The sequence below is a fragment of the Myiozetetes cayanensis genome, unplaced genomic scaffold (genome assembly GCF_022539395.1).
Source record: "Myiozetetes cayanensis isolate MyiCay16 unplaced genomic scaffold, myiCay2020 scf7, whole genome shotgun sequence".
NCBI classification, from domain to species: Eukaryota; Metazoa; Chordata; class Aves; order Passeriformes; family Tyrannidae; genus Myiozetetes; species Myiozetetes cayanensis.
The window spans coordinates 42,003,839-42,023,884 of NW_026087964.1; the positions used below are offsets into that span (position 1 = coordinate 42,003,839).

At 48.7% G+C, this 20,046-nt stretch overlaps 1 protein-coding gene across 1 annotated transcript; it reads left to right on the forward strand.

Moving 5' to 3' along the window:
* The first annotated feature begins 1,690 nt into the window (after positions 1 to 1,690).
* PPP1R3B (protein phosphatase 1 regulatory subunit 3B) lies at positions 1,691 to 8,009 on the forward strand. Its single transcript, XM_050338641.1, has 2 exons — positions 1,691 to 1,708; positions 4,588 to 8,009. The coding sequence occupies exons 1-2, from the start codon at positions 1,695 to 1,697 to the stop codon at positions 5,477 to 5,479; spliced, it is 906 nt and encodes a 301-aa protein (XP_050194598.1). The 5' UTR covers positions 1,691 to 1,694; the 3' UTR covers positions 5,480 to 8,009.
* The last annotated feature ends 12,037 nt before the right edge of the window (positions 8,010 to 20,046 follow it).

Below are 20,046 nucleotides of genomic sequence, written 5' to 3' on the forward strand. Positions count from 1 at the left end.
AATAAGCGTATTAAATGGCAGGTTCCAGCAGGAAGTCTCCAGCTTTAACAATAGCTGTCTGTGTTTCTACAAGTTAATTGAAAACAAATGTTGACACTTCAATCCTGCTTTTCTGCTCTGTAAGGAAGGTGAGAGACAGCAGCATTGCTCACAACTGTGCAGTTAGAGGCCAGATGTGGCACAAAAAGAGGTAAATACTACTATCCCCATGGGGAGAAAGTAAATGCATCATCTCCATTTTTCAGTAGGCTTTTCCGCCTCTGCTGCTTGCCCATGGAGGTGGCATTTGTCCCCAGAGCTGCTTCCCTGACAGGGAGGCCAGCTCTATGCACACTTTTGACACCATTGAGGACATCAGGCTCTGTGTTGATGTGGACTCAGGAGCAGCCCAAAGGAGCAGAAATGGGAACTGGTGGCAGGAGAGCAGCTGGGAAGATCCCTTGGCCCAGCTGGCCCTGCAAAGCAGTGCAGGTCTATGCCAGAGCATCGAGTTGCTTGGCAGATATTTTCAGGCTGTTGGAAGCATCTTCCCAGCTCTGCCCATGTGCTGGATAGGGATCCCCATGGAGCTGGTCTCTGTGCCAGCTGAGCACTGCAGGTGTTCTTCCCTCATAGAGGAAAGCCACCTCTAGGTTTTTTTCCACAGCACATCATAAATATTGCATGGAAAGCAGATTTTGGAGTGTTCGCTGGAGATTTCTACCCAGACACAAGCACATCTACAAGATGTGAGTGTGCGAGTTACCCTCCTCCCCACCTGGCCCTGAGCACCCAAACACCCTGGGCCAGCTCAGCCAGGAAGATGGGTGTCCCGAAAAGTCTTTCCTGTCTCAAGAGCATGTTCCTATGGGTTTAACTTCTTACTTGTGGCACCCACAAAGCCTACTCTGCCTTTCTTAATTCTGGCTCCTTAGTTCAGGAAGGACATTGAAGTGCTGGAGCGTGTCCAGAGAAGGGCAACAAAGCTGGTGAAAGGTCTGGAGCACAAGTCTTACGAGGAGCAGCTGAGGGAGCTGGGGGTGTTTAGCCTGGAGAGGAGGAGGCTCAGGGAGGACCTCATTGCTCTCTACAACAGCCTGAAAACAGGTTGTAGCCAGGTGGGGGTTGGCCTCTTCTCCCAAGCACCTAGCTACAGAACAGGAGGACATGGTCTTAAGCTGTGCCAGGGGAGGTTTGAGATGGACCTCGGGAGGAATTTCTGCACAGAAGGGGTGATATTGGAACGGACTGAGTGGGGAGGTGGCGGAGTCACCGTCCCTGGAAACGTTTAAGGAAAGACTGGACGTGGCACACTGTGCCGCAATCTACTTGACACGGCGGTGTTCGGTCGCAGGTCGAACTCGGTTACCTCAGAAGTCTCTTCCAACCTGGTTGATTCCGTGATTCTGGACAAACAGGGACGGCACCCTGGCACAGCGAGGGACCGGAGGCAGAGCCTGTCCCTGTTGCCGGAGCAAGCAGGGGGCTGGGGGCAGGTGTACTCGGCGCGGTGTCTCCTCCGGCCACCGCCGTGACCCCTGTCCCTGCGCCCAGGCCCCGCCCCCTCCCGCCGGCCACACCCCCTCGCGTGCCGACCTCCCCGCTCGGCGCACGCTCATTGGCTGCCGCTCGCTGGGGGCGGGGCCGAGCGCCCTTAAGAGGCCGGGCGCGGCCCGCCCCGTTCGGTGGCGGGTTGTGGCTGCCGGACCGTCCCCATGCACTGCACCAGGTACGGGCGCGCCGCCGCCCTCCCTCTTTGCCTTCCCCGAGGGCTTCCCGCGCCGGGTCGCAGCCCCTTCGGGTGTGCGGGAGCGGTGCCTCTCCTGGGCGGGGACGGGAACGGGATCCTCCGGGCTTGGCTCCTGCAGCTCCCCGGGTGAGGCGGGGGCGGCGGGGCTGCCCCTCCGCCGGGCTGTGCTCTGCTGCTTCTCCCGGGCTCTGCCTCTCCTGGGTCCGGGTGGCTTGGCTTGGCTGTGGCTTGCGGAGGGACCGGGCTGTAGCGAGTTAACACACAGCCCAGGCAGATGCCCGCGGGAACCGGGATGTACCCTTGGGACGGCTCGGCCTTTCCTGAGTCGGGGAGGAGGAGGAGGGGTACAGAACGCCCGAGCGCCGCTTCGCCCGGCAGCGTGTCACGGCTGGGCGCTTTCGGCTCGGCCGCTGCTGCACGCCCAGCCCTCCGCTGGGGCTTACCTGGCCCCAGGTAGCGCGGGGAGCAGCGCGGAGGCAACCGAAGGGGTTCAATAAATACAGGTGTAAGTAATACCTGTGCTCTGACTTGCTTCTCCTTCCTAGAAATAGAGGAGGGAGTAGCGAGTGGTGACATTCTCCTCTGGAGAGAATGAAGCTGCAGGAAGAAGTCCCGAGAGAGAGTCGGGTTTGTTCCCTTTTTGAGATGAGGAAGAAAGGACTCGGCCCCTGTACCTGCCTAGGGCTGCCTGCTTTGCACTGTTTGCTTCCTAGAGCTTTCTTACCTGTGCGAGCTCCCGAAATTGTATCTCTTCTCCCACCTTCAAAGCATCTGAAGTTCAACACAGCCATCACCAGCCTCAAAGGGGAACTTTCCTCCGTTGGCTGTGAGTTGGGCATCAGCAGGCTCTCAAGTGCAGAAAGAGTTGTCTGGGGTATCAAATGAGCTGTAAAAGCACAAAACTTATTTTCATAGTCGGTATGAAAAAGCTCTTGCTATAGTTCTTAGCTTGGAAAAAAGCTCCAAGTAATGCCATTAGGCTGGATATTTCATGACTCTTCATTCTAAAGCTGTGAATAACCAAGGCTTACAATGAAACCTGACTTCTCAGCAGTTACAGAAATTCAGCTGAATAAATTTCCCTGGGAAAAGATGCAATGCAGATGAAACTGACCCAAGTAGGAGAAGCATTGGAGGCTGCATTAATTTGAAGGAGGAAATGACCTATATAAAGTGTGTATGAATAAAAACTTGGCAAAACCAGGTAGAGATGAGCAGAGCAGTGTTAGCAGACAGGTGGATCTGCTGTCTGTCTTGTACAGCTGCCCTTGAGCTGAAAGGAGGCAATGCAGAAGGAATTAGCTGGTGGGTGTGTTGGGCTCTGAATAAACAGATGCCCGTGCTGAACGAATGCTGTGAAAGCCTGCTCAGAGCTGCCGTGTTGGTGTTACAGGGTGGGGACTTAAATCACTGAATTGGAGAGTGTAACTCTTGCTTTTTCTTGGCACGGGAGCAGCAATCAAACACTGGAGCTGGCTGTGCGTGGCTTTGGCAGCCAGAGCTCTGCCGCATCACAAGGCTGGTGGTCACTGCTAACGCTGCTGGCTCATCCTGCTCTGCGTGGTGGGAGCAGCTTTAGAGCCTGGCCTGCAGCCAAACAGGATTTTTATTAAGGGAATGCTCTGTGTTTAAAGTCAGCTGCAATACAGTTAACTTAAGGAGGATGTGCATGATAAATCTGTTCAGTGGCTTACCCAGAGCCAGGCCAAAGAGGGTCTGCTAAAAGCATCCATCTGAACTTCAGTGTAAGGGCAGGAGCGATAGATGCAATGTTCAATGTTCTGGGAGCTTCCTGGCTGCAGGGACAACTCCAGGGCTACATCTGGCAAGGGGTGCCAGGTGGGAGCTGCCTTAGAATGGGTGCACAAAGAGAGATGGTGCTGCATGGGCTGGGTGCTGGAGAAGGAGAGGCCATGGTGGAGGTGCACATGGCCTGTGCCTTCTGGGAGAAGGACTTGTTTCCAAAGCCAGGGTCAACCTTGAGTTAGATGAGTTGTGTTTAGCAGAGCCCTGTGGCTATATGGGTGTTTCCCAGGGGATTAGCACAAGTGCTGTGGAGGCTTGAGGTGTGAACTCTGTGCTGGAGGTAAAACTGGCTGGTGGGCATTCTGAGCTGTCCTCTGTTTTAAGTGGAGTAGAGAAAATAAAGGTGCAGAACAGTGCTGGCTAAGTCTCTAACCTTCTGCTGTATCAGACTGTTGCTGTCCTTACAATACTACTTGCAGGCACTTTAGGCTGAGCAGATCTGGGAGACTCGGATGAGCAAAGAATGTACTTCAACTGAACGAGTGGTTTTTTAGCTGCTAAAAATACCAGATATCTGAGGCTTTATAAAAGGTGAAGTCAATTGTGTACAGCAGCTTGTGACAAACTAAATTCCTGTTCCTACAAAAGCTTCTGAAGCCCTAGGGAGAATCTCTCCTGGAGGGAGGAAAGCACAGCAGGAATACTGCTTTATGTAGCATTGAAATTTGATAATCTCTGGGTTTTGTGAACACTGGTAGGACTGAACCATGGGCTTTACTCTGGGTTGGAAATTCTCTCGAGCCTGCTATTGCTAGCCTAACAGGGCAATGTCTGTGTGTGTGTCTTCAAATGGTGACTCTGTTCTTGTAGCAGTTGGAAGAGCTCTTGTTCAAGGATACAACAGGCTCTGGTCCTTCTGCTATAGCGTATTTCTCACTGTCTGTAAATCACACCATACAAGTACCTGCTTTTAGTTAAGCCTGAGAGACTCGGGGAGTGATAGAAGCAAGTTTATTTGGGATGGCTGGGGGGAAGCAGTATATCACTTGTCTGACAAAATTCATATTAAAGTGCTTTTCTAACATCAACTGACCCTTCTTCTTATCTTCCAGAGTATTAGACTATTTTCCTCACAAACAAGCAATGGCTGTGGATGTAGCAATGCAGCTGTACCTGTGCTCTTCACCCTTGCGAAGAGAGAAGTGTGCCTGCAAAATTGCTCCAAAGCCAAGCAAGCCATTGCGGCCCTGCATCCAGCTGAGCAGCAAGGCTGCACTGAACGGACCAGAAGAGGCAACAAACTCCTTCACACACAACAAAGTGAAGAAGAGAGTGTCGTTTGCAGACAGCAGAGGCTTTGCTCTGACGATGGTGAAGGTGTTCTCAGAGTTTGATGATCCACTAGATATTCCTTTCAACATCACAGAGCTGATAGACAACATTGTGAGTCTGACAACAGCGGAGAAGGACAGCTTTGTGCTAGATTTTGTTCAGCCCTCTACAGACTACCTGGACTTCAGAAACCGCCTTGAGACAGACTGTGTGTGCCTTGAAAACTGTGTGCTAAAGGAGCGATCTGTTGTGGGAACGGTGAAGGTGAAGAACCTCGCTTTTGAAAAGACTGTGAAGATCCGGATTACGTTTGACACCTGGAAAAGCTTTGTAGATTACCCGTGCATGTATGTCAAGGACACGTATGGAGGGTCAGATCGGGACACGTTTTCCTTTGACATCAGCTTGCCTGAGGGAATTCAGTCACACGAAAGAGTCGAGTTTGCCATTTCCTTTGAGTGCAATGGGAAGGTGTACTGGGACAACAACAGGGGCGCAAACTACAGGATCGTACGGTCAGAACTGAAGTCTGCCCAGGAAGCTGTCCATCCCCCACAGGGCCCTGACTCTGGCTGTGCATTTGACCGGTTCGGGAGCCCTCGGTGCTCCTATGGCCTCTTTCCTGAGTGGCCCAGTTATTCAGGCTTCGAGAAGCTCGGGCCGTACTATTGACCCAAGGACAAAGTCCAGGTTGACTAACTGTTGCTGGCGTGTCTGCAGGCCTTGGGGCTGGTCTGAACACGAGGTGCATGAAGAGGTGGAAGAAGGATGGCTCTGTAGCTTGGCATAAGCCTCCCGGCAAAACTAGGTGTGCAGTGCTCTGCTGGCAGTGGGCTTATAGTCAGGGAAGCAATTCTGGCTCTCCAAATGATCAAAGGACCAGGGGCTGTTGCTCATGTCTCTTTAGCACTGCTTCTTCCTCCTGTTCAGTAAAGTTGCCAGTCTCCAGGGAAACACTACAGCGCTTATGTTGTCTATCCAAGCTATGTAGTGGTGGCTGCTTGGTATCGCCTGACTAGTATTAAAAGGGTCTTTCAAAATATGTACTAGTATTATATTTTTAGCAGGCTGTACTAGAGCTGCAGGGCTCTCCTTGCAAAGCTGGCCAGTGCCTGTCAGGAAATGGAGTGGTTGGATGGCTGGGAATGGAGTCCTCTCTTTGCACATGTCCTTGTAGTGAGGCCCTTCCTCCTGGAGGCAGAAAGAGTGTTTTGGAAATGAAAATGCAATGTGATGACAGGAAATGTGGCCCTACAGCCTGCCGTATTAGGAGACGTGCCCGTGGGAGAGGATCTGATATGCTTAGTCACCGGTTGTTTTATCAGATGATCTTGAAAAACTCTCATACCATTGGTGTTACCAAAAATAGAGATTAGTTGTAGCTGTGTGGTGCTTGTAACACAGCTGTGGGTTGATATCCTTAACTGCCTTCTTCAAAACCTTCCTATTTCTTTAATCGTGAGTGATCAATGATGCTTTTTCCCCTTGATGGACATCAGAAGTCAGCTGTTGGCTGTGCTGGACTCTGGAAGTGCAGTTCTTCCTCCTGTGGACTGTGAAACAGTTTTGTCCAGCTGGGGCCCAGAGTCCTGTGCAGGAGGCTGCTCAGGTGTTACAAGAGCTAAACACAAATGGACCACATGGCTATTTTATGCTGTGTCCTGTATAGGAAGGTGACTGTTGTGTGCCTACTGTCATGGAAGTGCCTTGACTGAGAAAGGGGGGTGGCAATGCTTTGTGATAAACAGGCTTTGGAACTGACATTGCTTTTAAGATCTCATAATGGTTTGTTACTCTGAGCCATGGACTGCTTGGCAGCTAAAAGCATGGCACTGCTCACATGTGAGGATGCTGTGGCTGCACTGGATGAACAGCAACATGCTGGTCTTCCCTTTGCTGTTGAAGCAGTATGGCATTTCAACCTGCAATTGAACAGACTTTCATCTCTCTGCCTATAAAAAGCGGCTCACCCCACCTACACAAAGAACTAGCCGTGAGGAGTGTGAGACATGGGGTTATCCTGGCATCCCTCTGGATATGAAACTAATCACAGATGTGAGCCATCCCTATCTTCTGGATGTGTGCTGAGGTGAGGTGGCAACCTAGTGCAGTGCCAGTCAGCCACACAAACCTTCTTGGGTGCTAACCGAGAAGAATAACTTAATCCCTCAGCTCAAAGGGAGAGTGCTGAGTAGTTTGTATAGACAGAGGTCAAGGCAATCTTACCTTTTCTAGTGCATAAGCTTTATATGATTTTTGGGTGCCTTTAGTAGCCTATGAATGAGATGGAGAGAAGCAATGGGCTAGACTATTTAATTTTGTTAACGTAGCTTTTAATTCTAGCGACTACTGTATAAAATACTTACAAGCTGTTTTACTCTAACCTAGAAGGGATACTGGGATCACTATTGGATGCTGAAAGGGACAAGAGCTTGCAGGAAGAGTAGCTAGCCTTCAACTGCTGCTTTTTCAAAATGCAAAATCAATACATGTCTTCACTGTGCTTGATCACTTAGTTAGAGGTGGTGAATCTACTTGCTAGCCCAGAGCTCATCAGGCTTTGTTCCTCTGTTATAACAGCTTCCCAAGTCAGCCTTTATAACCTGCATCTGGTCTCTCTGGAAGGGACTGTTGCCCAGCTTGGCTTGGTTTTAAACTAAAAGGAAATTTGAGTGACACTGATACTTCTTATTTATTTAGTGTATGATGTTAATGTTGTAAAACACTGACTGTAGAAAAGTCATGTTCTCCTGGCACACTCATGCCTATGGAGAGCTGTTTGTGAGCCAAAATAAGGCATGTGGGTCTGGGGTGCTGTGGATGGTGGTATCTCCTTATGGGGCCTGCTTGTTTTCAGGCTGTGCATTGGGTGTACTTAAGGAGGAATGTGGAAGATGAGCTAGAAGAGCAATGCCATAAGTAAAAGCTAGGCTGGGAACTGACTATTTGACCAATAGCAGTTTAAAAATACTACTTGTGGCCTTTCACATTTTCCCTTTTTCCATTGCCAATGTGAACATAGAAGTGAGGGTTGCTCTCCTTGCTCTATGCCTGGAAGTGCCTTGTAGGGTGTTCTGCATGTTGGTTTTTAAAAGATATTTTTGTACACAACATTCAAGTGGAAAATGCACTTTATAATTGCCATGTAATGACTCTTTTAAGAATATGGTTCTGTTTTTATCTGATTGTTAAAATAAAGGTGGAACAAAATGTTGGCTGCGTATCTTGCCATCGTCGTGTTTAAACACCCATGGGGCTGGGGAGGTGATTTGGACACAGGTCCACCTTCCTGTCAGTGACCATTGACAAGGAGGAGCACATATCCACAGTGAATTCTGCTGCCTGAAACAGGAAAGAGCTGCCTGTTCCTGCTGCCTTCCTGCCAACACAAATGCTTCCAGAGCTTCTGCAGCTCTGGGAAGGGAGGAGCTCAGGCCCTTGTCTCTGTGCCCTTAAGTTTTTCTACTAATCACCCTCTTCCTGTACTACCCTTCACTCTTCCCCTGCTTGCAGTGCTAGGAGTGGCTTACCGTTTGGTTTTTGTTTTTGTTTTTTTTTTTTTTTTGTGTGTGTGTGTGTGTTTTCCTGCTTTTGTTTAGGGTCAGTCACAGTTCTTCCTCTTCTCCCCTTTCCCCATCCAGCTTGATCTGGGATCAGTGCTTTCCCTGTCTGTGAACTGGGGTGTGATGGATGCTGGGAGAGGTGTTGCAGAGTGGGTATTTTAAAATACCAGGATCAGATGAAAGTTAGACCCTTCCTCACCTCAAGCTAATTGTCCCTCTTGTCACTGCACTAGGAGGAAATATACCCCTTTGCAGAACGGGATAACTGGTGTAAATGCCAGCCTGGGCTAGTTTCAGCATTTGACCTGACCTTGGCCACAAAGATCAGGCCTGAAGGTGATGCATTTCAAACAGTCAATCTTTGAGTTGGCTGGGTTTTGCCACTTACAGATAAGATAAGAAGGAAAGCTGTGGGGGAAGGGGGAGGAAAGCAGTCTTGGTGTGTGCTGGTTTGAGGAGCTCTGTAGGCAGTGCTTCCAATCTTACTGCAAAGCCTTGCAGAAAGTGAGCTTGGCCTTTGCTCTATACAGAGATAAAACTGAGCACCTTCTAACTGCAGGTATTTCCAAGTCTCCTGCCTTCATAAGATGAGCTCTTATTCCAGAGTGTTTTGTGTAGCAGCTGGGTAAGGTAAAGCTTTTAGTTCCTTGGTGCCTCCCCTAATGTTTGCATCACAAAACCAAGCATGCTGACACTGTGGGGTGAAGCTCTTCCATCTCATTGCAAAGCTGCTTCCCTTGACAGAGCAATGTGGGATCTTCGTGCACCTGGGAAAAGGGATCGCATGGTGTTTCTTGCTGGTCTGTGATCATTTACTCCCCTGTGGTTCAGGGGAGCCTGCCTTGGCCTGCCACCACTGCTGTTTGTGCCCACAGGCTCTCCTGGTTTTATCTTGGTGGTGAATCCTTCCAGTGGTGGCAGATCTGTCCAAAGGAAAATAAGAGCTGCTCTGCAGTGTGAACATCTGGGGTCCCGGGAAAGGGAACAGCACAGGCTTGAGGGCATGCTGAGCAGGGGGGAAAGCTGTGTGTGCAATTTTTTGTATGCAGGTGAGTAAAGAGAGAAACCCTGCATGTAATCCCCTGCCTGATGGCAGCATGAGGCAAAAGGCTTCACTTTCTTCATAACCATTTCCATTCCCTTTTCTTCACAAGTTCTTTGCTACCTTCACATCTAACCAGCCGCTGTTAAGCACCATTAAAAATGCTTTGGATTTTTTTTTTTTACCTCTGTTGTACTTTTAGTCAAACATACAACACTGATCTCTTTTAAAAGGGCATCTTATTGTTTTTCTCATTGTAGGGAAAAAAATATTTTTAAAAGCTATTTGTGCTTCTGCCGCAGCACATCCAGGTGACTGGGGTGTCTTGGCCAGGACTATTTTCACATCCGAACGCTGGCCTAAGCTAATGAGTGAGACAACTGCAGTCAGACATTTCCTGTAGTGGTTTTGTGGCTGAAACCCCTGTGTAGGACAGTTACTGTATGGGATGTAAGGGAAGTCCAAGACATGTAGGGCAGCTGAGGAGATGGTTCAGGCATCAGAAGGGCCAAGAGAGCTCAACTCTGGGATTTCTCTTAATGCTCAGGTGTTGTATGCTAGGGAACGTAGACGTTGCAATTACTGCATTTGTAAAGACCTTGGTGGCAGGTGTGACCGTTCACTTGCTGGTTAATATTCAAAGATCTCTTAGAATGCTCCTCACATTCTACCTCCTGCCCCCCACTTTTCTTTGAAGTTCCCGTGCCTCTGTACCCTGAGGGTTTTCAGTGCCACCTCTTGGCAACTGTCATGTCATGTTGATCTTGGTTGTGTTTGTGGGTTCAAATTTCCTAATTCTGTGTTCCAGAATGTGTTCCTTGGACAGTTTGGTAAAGGGGAGGAGGGCAGGTGTTCCCCTGCTCCACAAACAACTCCCTTTGGCAAGCACAGTCTGTCACTGGCCTGGGGATGGTGTCCTACAGGGGAGCAGTTCTGCTGAACCACTTTCTTCAGAGCAACCTCCTCTAGAGCACACTGCATTTTGCAAGTCCTGGATACAGTGACAAAGACAGGAGTAGGCTCTCTGCACTTGCATCCTGGCAGAACAGGTTAAAACTGTTTAAGAAGTTTGTTAAATGTAACAGGGAGACCACAGGTTAGAATCTGTTCCTCCCTTCCCGTTCTCAGGCTTGCTAAGGGGGGTCCTTATCAGGGAATATAAGCTTGTCCAGCTTCCAGAGCAGGGCTGGTGATGGGCTGAAAAAGTTCACCCTGAGGTTGCTCGTGTAGTGAAGAAGGTCCTTGAGTTCAGGTTTCAACATGTGCTTAGCCCATGACCCTGCTTAATCAGAAAGTGAGGCTCTGTTGCTAACTGAGCATCAGAGAACAGTGGGAGCCACAGCCTGGATGTGGGGAGGCGATGAGCGAAAATGTAGGAAATCCAAGAGAGGCTGACTGCTTTCAAACCCAGTGAGGATGGCGCAGCCTGCCATCAGCCTGCGTCTCTGTACAGGTGCTGTGTGGGCATCCCACATTCTTTCTTTTGATGTTTGCCAGGGGGGGATCCAGGGAGGATGCTCTCGGGAAAAACTGCCCACAATGGGGGAATATGCAGAGGGTAAGAAACACGTCTCTGCCAAAACATGGGAGTGTAAATGCATCCAGATAAATTTGGTCCAGCAGAAAAGTACTTTCTTTAGCTTTAAATGTAGCTCTTACAGGCACTCAAAGTGGAGAGTAACCTCTGGAAGATGTGTTTGCCTTGCTAACAGAGGGCAGCATGAGCACTGAGAGGGGAGGAAAATAGAACGTGTCATTTCCCAACAGCAGGCAGCAGTTCTTCTTCAGTTTCCTCTCCACAAACCATCAGCAAAGGAGCCTCTCTAAGAAACTGGGTCTTTGGAGGGATGTGTCACGACCATAAGGCAAGGGATAAATGGTGCTTCCTTTCCAACATGAACCATAGAGTTCCCTGCTGCTCTGTAGTGTCTCCCTCATCCAGGGCACTCCCCTTTCTCTCTCACACACCATGATGCTGCTTCCAGCACTTCCAGTGTAACCATCACCAATGTCAAGCATGAGCTTGATCTCACAATGTCTTCCACAAGCTCGTGTGTGGCCTGGGGGGTGGGAAGGGCACTTGTGTGTAGTGGGAGGAGGCTGTGCTGAGGACACAGCTCTCAGCAGCACTAAGAACACCCTGCACCACTGGGAACAGCACAGAGCTTTGCCATAAAGCCAGCAGGGATGGGGATGGGTTACTCCCCTGGAGTTTCCACAGAATTGCTCCTACTGGGCAGTTCAGCTGGCTCTAAACTATTACAATAAACCATATTTATGTCCATGTTTTTTTTTAATGGAATCAAGCTGCTTTGGCCTAGCAAAGTTCTGCCACTCTGCAGCCAGAGAAGCTGCCTAGCCTGTCTTTATCCTCCCCCTTGGAGGGGTAGGGTGCCAAACAGTTAGCTGTCTTTAAACACTGGTTATTGACATTTACACAAGGCTTAAAGAAAGAGAAAGAGTGTCTTTGTTGAAAAATAATTGCATCTGGCCTGCTCCTTTGGTACAGATAAGTCATAGCAGTCACTAAGCTAAGTACTTTGGCTCCTGGAAAAGGGATATGGGCAAGCCCTTCCAGACGATGCATTAGTCATGGATCTCCTCTCGGCTCTGATACTGCTGTGCAGTCTGTGGGGGGAAGGAAGGCTCAGACTTTATAAAACCAGGAGGAGTATGTTTAAAAGGCATAGGAAGAGGGTGAAACATTCATAAATGCTTTTATATCTTCCAGTTATTTCTGCTGTGGGAGTCTGGGCGATGTCTTCTATTTATTGAATCCTAGACAGGTTCAAGTGGAAGGAGATCTCTAAGATGTCTCCACAACTAACTGAGGTCACTCAAGGCTTCATCTGTGTGCATGACGATGAACTCAATGATGAAGACGCCACCACATCTCTGTGCCCTGTCCAAGGGCTGCACTGCTCTCCTGGGGGAAAAGGCATGGTTCTCAGGAATGAAAGGAGCTCTGTGCAATGTTGTAGTCTTGCCAAAGCACCTGGTTTCTTCCAGCTCCTGGCCAGATCCAGGATATGTGGATGTGAGGGGACAAGCTAAGCAGCCACAGGACAGAAATATTGCAGAACAGGCAAGTCCTAAAGTATGTGTAGTTTGGGGCAAGGGAGCAGCTGCTGTTTGCATACAGCAAGGTACTTACCATCGCCCAAGGCACCCTGAAGTAAAGGGTAGAGCCATATTCCCAATACAATAGCTGGAAAACCCTGCTGTCAAGAGCTGAAGGCCCTAATTTGCATACAGTCCTCCTTCCAGTGATAATTACCAAGGTCAATCTGAGCAAAAGAGACCCCAGCTTCCTTCCCAGGACTCAATATTCAGCAATAGGAAACTCATGACCTCCCTCACCTGCTTTCCATCATTATGGTCCCTGCCAGAACTAAACTGGAGCATTATCAGCAGGAGTGTAATTCCTCAATGTGTGGTGACACTCCAGCACTATGGAGACAGACAGTTTTATAGGAAGAAATATTATAGCCCTCCCCAGTTTACTGAGGGTTTTACAACCATTCCCTTTTCACGTGGTGTTCCCCTGGACACCTGGCAGGTGCTACTTCTCCTGCATTTCCCTACTTGCTGTGATTTACTGGCATCTGGGTGACCATCAGAAATGCAGTGTTTCTTCATCCATGAGCTCGGCTGAACATGTCCTTGATGGTGTTACAAGCCAGAGTTCAGGGTAGCTGATGTGGCACCTTCCATTCCTCACTCAACAACACACTTGGTCACCGGGGTATGAGGTGTTGGAACAGGTCTCCCTCTCGGGCTGAGGACTGTCACAGTCCAGCTTTACTTTCTCCAAGAAGCTGTCTCTGAGAGATCAACTCACAATAGGAGGCAAACTAAACCCAAATAAATCTAGTAAACCCTCCACTCCTCAGAGGCTTCTGCAGGAGAGAAACTTCACTTCAGAGACGAGAACAATTATCATTTGAATGCTTTATAGCCATGTAAGCAATCATAGCAGGCACACATTAACTTTTTAAGTTGGTGGTCAACAAGATTTCTTAGACAACAAATCTTTTTTTATTTCTTACATACAAATCTTTCAATGCTTCTAAATGCCCTGTAATAACAGCCTGGTGCTGGTAAACAGCGAGTCATAAAACCAGCAGGGATGCACTCACTGGGGGTTAATAGCAGGATGACTAAGCATTTTAGTAATTTTTCCTTTTTTTTAGTTTTGGTGTTACTGCAAGGGAACATGATTTCTGTTCAGGCAAAACTGTCCTGTGTTATTTCTGCTAAGATGTATCATGGTTTAGTCTGAAATTGAGTATTTATTAACAGTTCAGTACAAAAAAACTTGTCATACTTATCTGCATCAATCTGAACTTAATGTTTAACTACTTCAACAAATAGAGGCACTGCACACAGGGCTTGGTAGCTCACTCTGAGACCTGGGGGACCCACGACAGTCTCAGGCTGCTTGGGACCCTCAGTCAGAACCCAAGGCTCTCGTAGGGGCTTGGCACCATGTGAGATGGCTCCAGCTGGCAACCCAGGATCACTTTGGAGAAGCTCCCTCTGAAATCAGAGCAGTATGTGCTGGCCAGGAAAGATCTCTGAGGGCCTTGCCTTGGCTACAGTAACCCCTGTAGAATGTGCGAGGGGACCAGGAGCTTGCGTTGCCATCCTCCTCTGGCACACCGACAATACAGAACAGCTCAGCTGGGCTGGGAAAAGTCAGTCCTTTGCCCTAAGGTGGTGACTGGATGAGGAAGCAGGACACAGGTTGTTTTGTCAGTTCTGGCTGCTGCTGCTGCTGCTGCTGCTGCTGCTGCTGGACCAGGGGACCACATGAGAATTATAGATTATGCTGAAAGGACCCCACTCAATTCATCGTGCTTTCTGAGACACATCCTACCAGACAGCAGTGCAGCTGCAAGACAAGTTACAGAAAGCACTCAGAAATAATGCCTGGTCTAGTAGTCTTCTTCAGGTGAATGATCCAGGCTGCAGGCCTCTCCTGGAGTGGAGAACATGGTCTCGCACTATAGAGCCTAGGACAAGCCCCTCATGCTGGGTTAGACAGCCAGGAAGCAAAAACACTCATTCCTCCTGCCTTCCACATGCTGGAAGGGCTAAGTCCATCAAAGCTGCAGCTGGAGTGTGTTAGCTTTTGAAAATCCTGCCTCACAGATGAATGTCTGGGATACAGAGTGCTAGCATGCTTGCACACCACGCCGAGCTGAGACAGCACAGGCTCTCAAGTTTCCTCTGTGTTAATACAGCTGCATTAAAGCATTGCTTTGATTCGCAGACTTTGCAGTTGCATGGCCACACTGCAGAAGGTGCAGTTCCTTTGGACACCTCTAAGCCACCTGTCAACCTCAGCCGTGCTTTTTCATGGGGCTGGGAACGGGCTGCAGATCAGTCCTGACCAATCCTCCCGGGCTTCTGTGTCTCCTTTGTTTCCAAAGTGGTCCCTTTGATGAGTAGAGACAAGATAGCTGTCTAGCACATCGCATGGAGTTGTCAGTTTTTTTCTTGCCATCAGCCAGCTCCTTACAGCAAAGCCCCCACCCCCAGCAATGACAAGCATCTTGCCCTATCATGGGTAAGAAGAGCAAGGGAGAAAGAAGGCCGAAGCTCAGCTGTGTAATTAACAAAATAAAAGATCTGCCGGAATCTGGAAAAAGCACCCACCTGGCAGGATCCTGCAGCTCCACCCTCAGGGAATCTGCATTTCTGACACTCAATTTGCCTGCTTGAGAGAATATCCTCCCAGGATCAGCTGCAAGTAGAGAGACTTGTGAGCCAGTTCTGTACAACTTAGTCTAAGTAAGTGTCCTCCCAGCTCTAGCTCCAGCCAAACAAAAGAAAAGGCTCTTTTCTTCTAAAATATACAGGAGGTCATAAGCTAACTTGGAACTGTATTTTTAGCTCTGACATTGCTTTTCAGCTCTGCTGCTTGTGTTTGTGTTTGGCTGCTTCCTCCTTTCCAAATTCTAGGGCTGGATTGCCTTTGTTTCCTTAACGAGGTGAATAAGGAAGATGTTTGGATATGGTCTTATAGGAAAAGCTCAGATACAATTTATAGCGTCTTGTGCCAAGGGGGCACTGAGAACAAGTAGGATCCTCAAACCCATCTGAACTTGAATCAGAAGCCAGATTTTTCCAAGGTGCAGATAACCCAGGAAGAGGAATGGGTGAGCAGTGACCAAGGGGGGGTTTCCAGCTGCATTATAGACCCTGAGAAAAGACTGGCAAATTTTAATCCTGGAGACATCTCCAGAACTCAAAGTTTTCAACTGATTGGAGAGAATGATCTCTTCTCCCTTGGTACAGAGCAGCTCTGCAGCCCAAAAGACCAAGCTGTAAATACACCCCGGGGGACCAGACCACTCCAAACTGGTGCAGTTTTTGAATTGTGGGGATGAATCATCCAAATAGCTTTCTTCAGGCAATGCAGGAAAGAAATGCCACCAACCATGTGAAAATTGAGACCATATGCTTCTAGGATGCTTTTTGAAAAGAGTATGCTTGACAAAGCTGGAGTGAGTTCCAGGCTGGTTCCCAGCTCAGACCCCAGCACAGAAGTCTCTTCTTGTCTGGTCCCAGGGACTCTCTCAGTTCTGGTCATTATTTTCACTGCAGCCAGTACCTACTGTTCTGCAGTACCTAGTGAAAGGCTGCAAGTCCTCCAAGGCCAAGACAGCTTGTGCTTTGTTTGTTTGGAAAAACATGAATGCCAGAAAAAAAGAAACAACCAGATGCCAGAGAACTGTCTCTGGCCTCTCCCATCTGTGCGTGAAGGCGACTCCTCCATGGTGGCGGCAGCCTCTCCTCCCACTTGGCAGGTGTTGTCTGGACCAGAGCCATAGGTGCAGGATGTATTTTCTGTTGAGCACGCAGAAAGGCAGTGCCTGGCATCGCCCGTGTCAGAAAACACTTTGCTGTGTGCTTGAACAGCTGATCTGATAACACAGAGGTGCTGTTAGCGGGGTGATCAGGGCTTTTTCTTTCCATGAGGAAGCTGTTGAACGTAAGCTGGCACCTGAAAGGGGTTTTTCCACTGTGCAATTAAGTTTCAGGGATTCTTTCACATCCTGAAAGATGGCATTTTTCACCTCTTGGGAGGCCTGTCCCTCATCATCTGGCTCTCCATGTGCCATTAATGGAGCCACATGTGCATGTGCCAGAGCCTCCCCAATGCTTTGACCTGGTTAACCCATCCTGAACAGCCTCAGCTACAGCCCCCCACATCTCCAAAGGGCACGCACCAAAGGCTGGGAAACTGGGAGAAGTCAAAGTGAGCCCTAATCATGCAAGGCTGCTAGTTATTACTGAGCTGCTGTTTCTACTGCAAGAAGCCCTGGAGCAGCAAAACTGCTCATTTCATGTATGTTCATTAGCAGCACAGATAAGAGCAGCATTGATTGCAGACTATAATTAGATCTCTGGGACCTTTCTGGACTGGCTTTCTCTAGCATTGTACTACTTTGAAAGGACTTCCAATTTCTTTTCTGAATGGTTGGGATGGCATTCCCCTATTCAGCAGATTTGGGACCATTTCTGTTTTCTCCATTACGGCTCACAGAGCTCTCCCAACTTGGTACCACAAGCCCCACACCACAGAATTAGTAAAAGCTCCTTTGTTTGACCACTCCTGGTCCCTTGAGCTGCAGAGTTGGCCAGACTATAGCTCTCTTCTAAGCACTGCACGGCTAACCTGCCAGACAGCCTTCCCTGCTTCACTTAGCTTGCCAAGATGTAGTTTTGTTAATATCTTTCCCTGATGATTACTCTGATTCTTCCGGAATCGCTTTCTTAGCGTGCTCTGTGCAGCCAGCCTAGAGCATTCCCAGAAGAAATGGCTGCAGTAAGCGAGCACTACTGGCAACATGGTAGCTTACATGGAAATTATTACTCCTCCCCGGGAGTGCTGGAAGACAGCCTCAACATCCACCCTATGAAAACAGGGGAGGAAGAGCGAAGGGAAAGATGCATAGCACAAAGGCCTGGAGCTGACATACCAGCATTCCACATGGTAAGTGGGACTCCAAGGGTGTCCCTGCTTCTGGTTTCCTCTTTCAAATGTCGATGTGCTGAAGACAACCACTAAGCACGGGTCCTGCAGTGGGCATCTTTCTTTGGCACGTTCACAGACCATTCTTCTTCTGCACTGCCCACTCAGCAGCCGGGGGGCCAAGGGCAGAGGTGCTGCCAGCCCACCTGGGATTACAAAGCCAGAGGCAAACACGCATGCTGAGCTTGGTTAACCTGTGTGCTGAAGGAGGGTATCTGAGGAAGTATGTTTGGAAATCTGGTTTTGAACCCCCTGTTGAGGAATACACCTGGTCCAGGTAGCTCGGTTTGCAAGCTGCAGACTGAGATGCAGACTGAGCTCTGGGTGAGAGCCCAAGACACGAGGCTGTGAACTGCCAACCAGGAAGATGGTGAGGAGAGCCAGGTGAATGGACAGTGAGAGGCACAGCAGGAGGTGGGAGTTGCCAATCTTTTGGATAACAAAGGAGATAAAGAGGGGCAATGCCAGTGAGGTGGATGGACATGGAGAAGGGGGCAGGAGCTCTCAGGAGGAAGAGCAAGACTTGTGCCTGGGAGCCTGAGATGATATAAAAGCCCAGGGCTCTTTGCTGGGGGTCTTCTTTTAAGGCTGAGACTTAAACAGCTGGGACTATTGCTGTGTTACTGTGCCATGAATAAATGGCTTTATGGAATGAGACATCTGTGACTCTGCTATGGCAAACCTGGGGTCAGACCAGTAAGGAAACCTGGTCTGACTGTGAGTGACAGGGTTTGGGGAGCCAAGCCAGGCACTGGTCAGCTCACCGGAGCTGCCTGCTGTTGAAGGGGCTTCGGTCCCAGCACTCTGGCCTTGGGAGTGTGACTGCTTGAATGGTCAGATTGGATAGTTTCCCTAACACCCAGGGCCAAACTTACAGAGATTAAAGCATATCTTCTAGTGGCACTCCTTTTGAGGACAGAAATTCACCCAGGACAAAACGTTTTGGAGATGAACCACTTTTAGTCTTCCTGCGTTTTCATCAGAGACTTGCTGACCTCATGCTGATGTGTAACCTGAACCAGATATACTGAGTGTCTACCTCTTCCCCATACCTTCAGGCAGCAATACAAACTCTGATCCACCCAATGCAAGTTAACTGTGCTATTTTCTGCAGTGTCAACATGAATTTTATCTACTGTTTATCCTTCAAAGCTGCGCGAATAATTGGTAATAAGTTTCTCTTTATTCCATAGCCTACCCTTCCCTTCTCTTTCTGTTCTCTGATTTTAAATTTCTTTTCTATCATCAGTTTAAAGCTAAAGCAGTTTAAAGTTAAAGCTCTGCTCTAACAAATGACTTTGTGAAACTATTTGCTTACGTTTTAAATTTTTTCCCTGTGTGAGATCTAAGCCAGATCTGCTGAGGTTAGTGGCTCTCATAGGGGTTTATTGCTTGTTACTCCTCTGAGCCCAGGAAGAACCAGTTCAGCAAATGCAGCAGGTGTTTTATTCTGCATGATTTTTTAATTACCTATATCAGCTCTGCACGTGCAAACCTCATGTCTAGCCACAAGGCCATCGTTGGTAGAACACGTCTTGGCTGGAGCTGAGAAACTTGATAACGAACAAAGGGCGAAAAAGAAATTACAAGCTCAAGTTTCAGAGTCCAACGCAGGTTCTGACCCAGCTCATGCCACTTAGCAGCAAAAAAATGTCACCAGCAGAGGCTAAGGACAGAATCTGTCTCTGCCAAGACAACCATGAGTTTTCATCAGACTGGTCTGGCAGTAAGAAGAAACGACCATAACCATTTCTGTTCCAAGGCATTTGACATGGCAATGGAATCAAAGTCCATTAGTTTAGCAACAAAAAGCACACTACTTTCTAATGTAACCTGATACCACTATTTAATGTTCACAGCGTGAATTATTAACAGAGTTCTGCCCAATGCCTTATCACTGGGAGGCTGGAAAAATCTACTTCCAAGGGCAGATTCAGTATTCTTTGCCTGACCTAGATTTTATAATTCCTCCCATACCTTAGGCTTGTTTATACTTTTAAGTTGACATGCATGATGTGGCTTACTGCCTTTCTGTGAAAAGATGAACAGAGGGAAGAAGGTCACTGCTACTTGTCCCTCCCTGCTGGGAGGGTTAGGGAGTTCTGTTTCCTAGTGGTACAGCTCACACTGAAAACACACACAGTTAAAAAGAAATTGAATGTTTAAAGGACACTGGGGTGGGGACAGGTTTGCAGGGTAGAGACAAGTCCTCTTCTGGCCAGACAGTAACTCAGGTCATCTCTGACTCTCCTAGGCCATTCTTTCATGCTACTATCTCCCTCTTTCCCTGTACTCCCCTGGCAATCTTCCTGACAGAAATCCCCATTTCAACTGTCCTATTCCTCTCCTGGTCTCCTCTCCCTGCCTCAGCTTCTCTCTGGAAACTGACTGCTGCTAAAGGAGCACATCATACCATCCTCGCTTCTATCAAGGGCAAGCCATGCCCTAGGGGTTTCCTGAGGTGTCTCCTGAGGTGTCTCCTGTCCACAGCTAAGTGGCACGAAGCACCTGGGTACTCCTGCTGCCATGCAGGCTGAGCGGCAAACCATGCCGTGACGTGAGAAACGTGACAGCCATGCTGCTCAGGGGC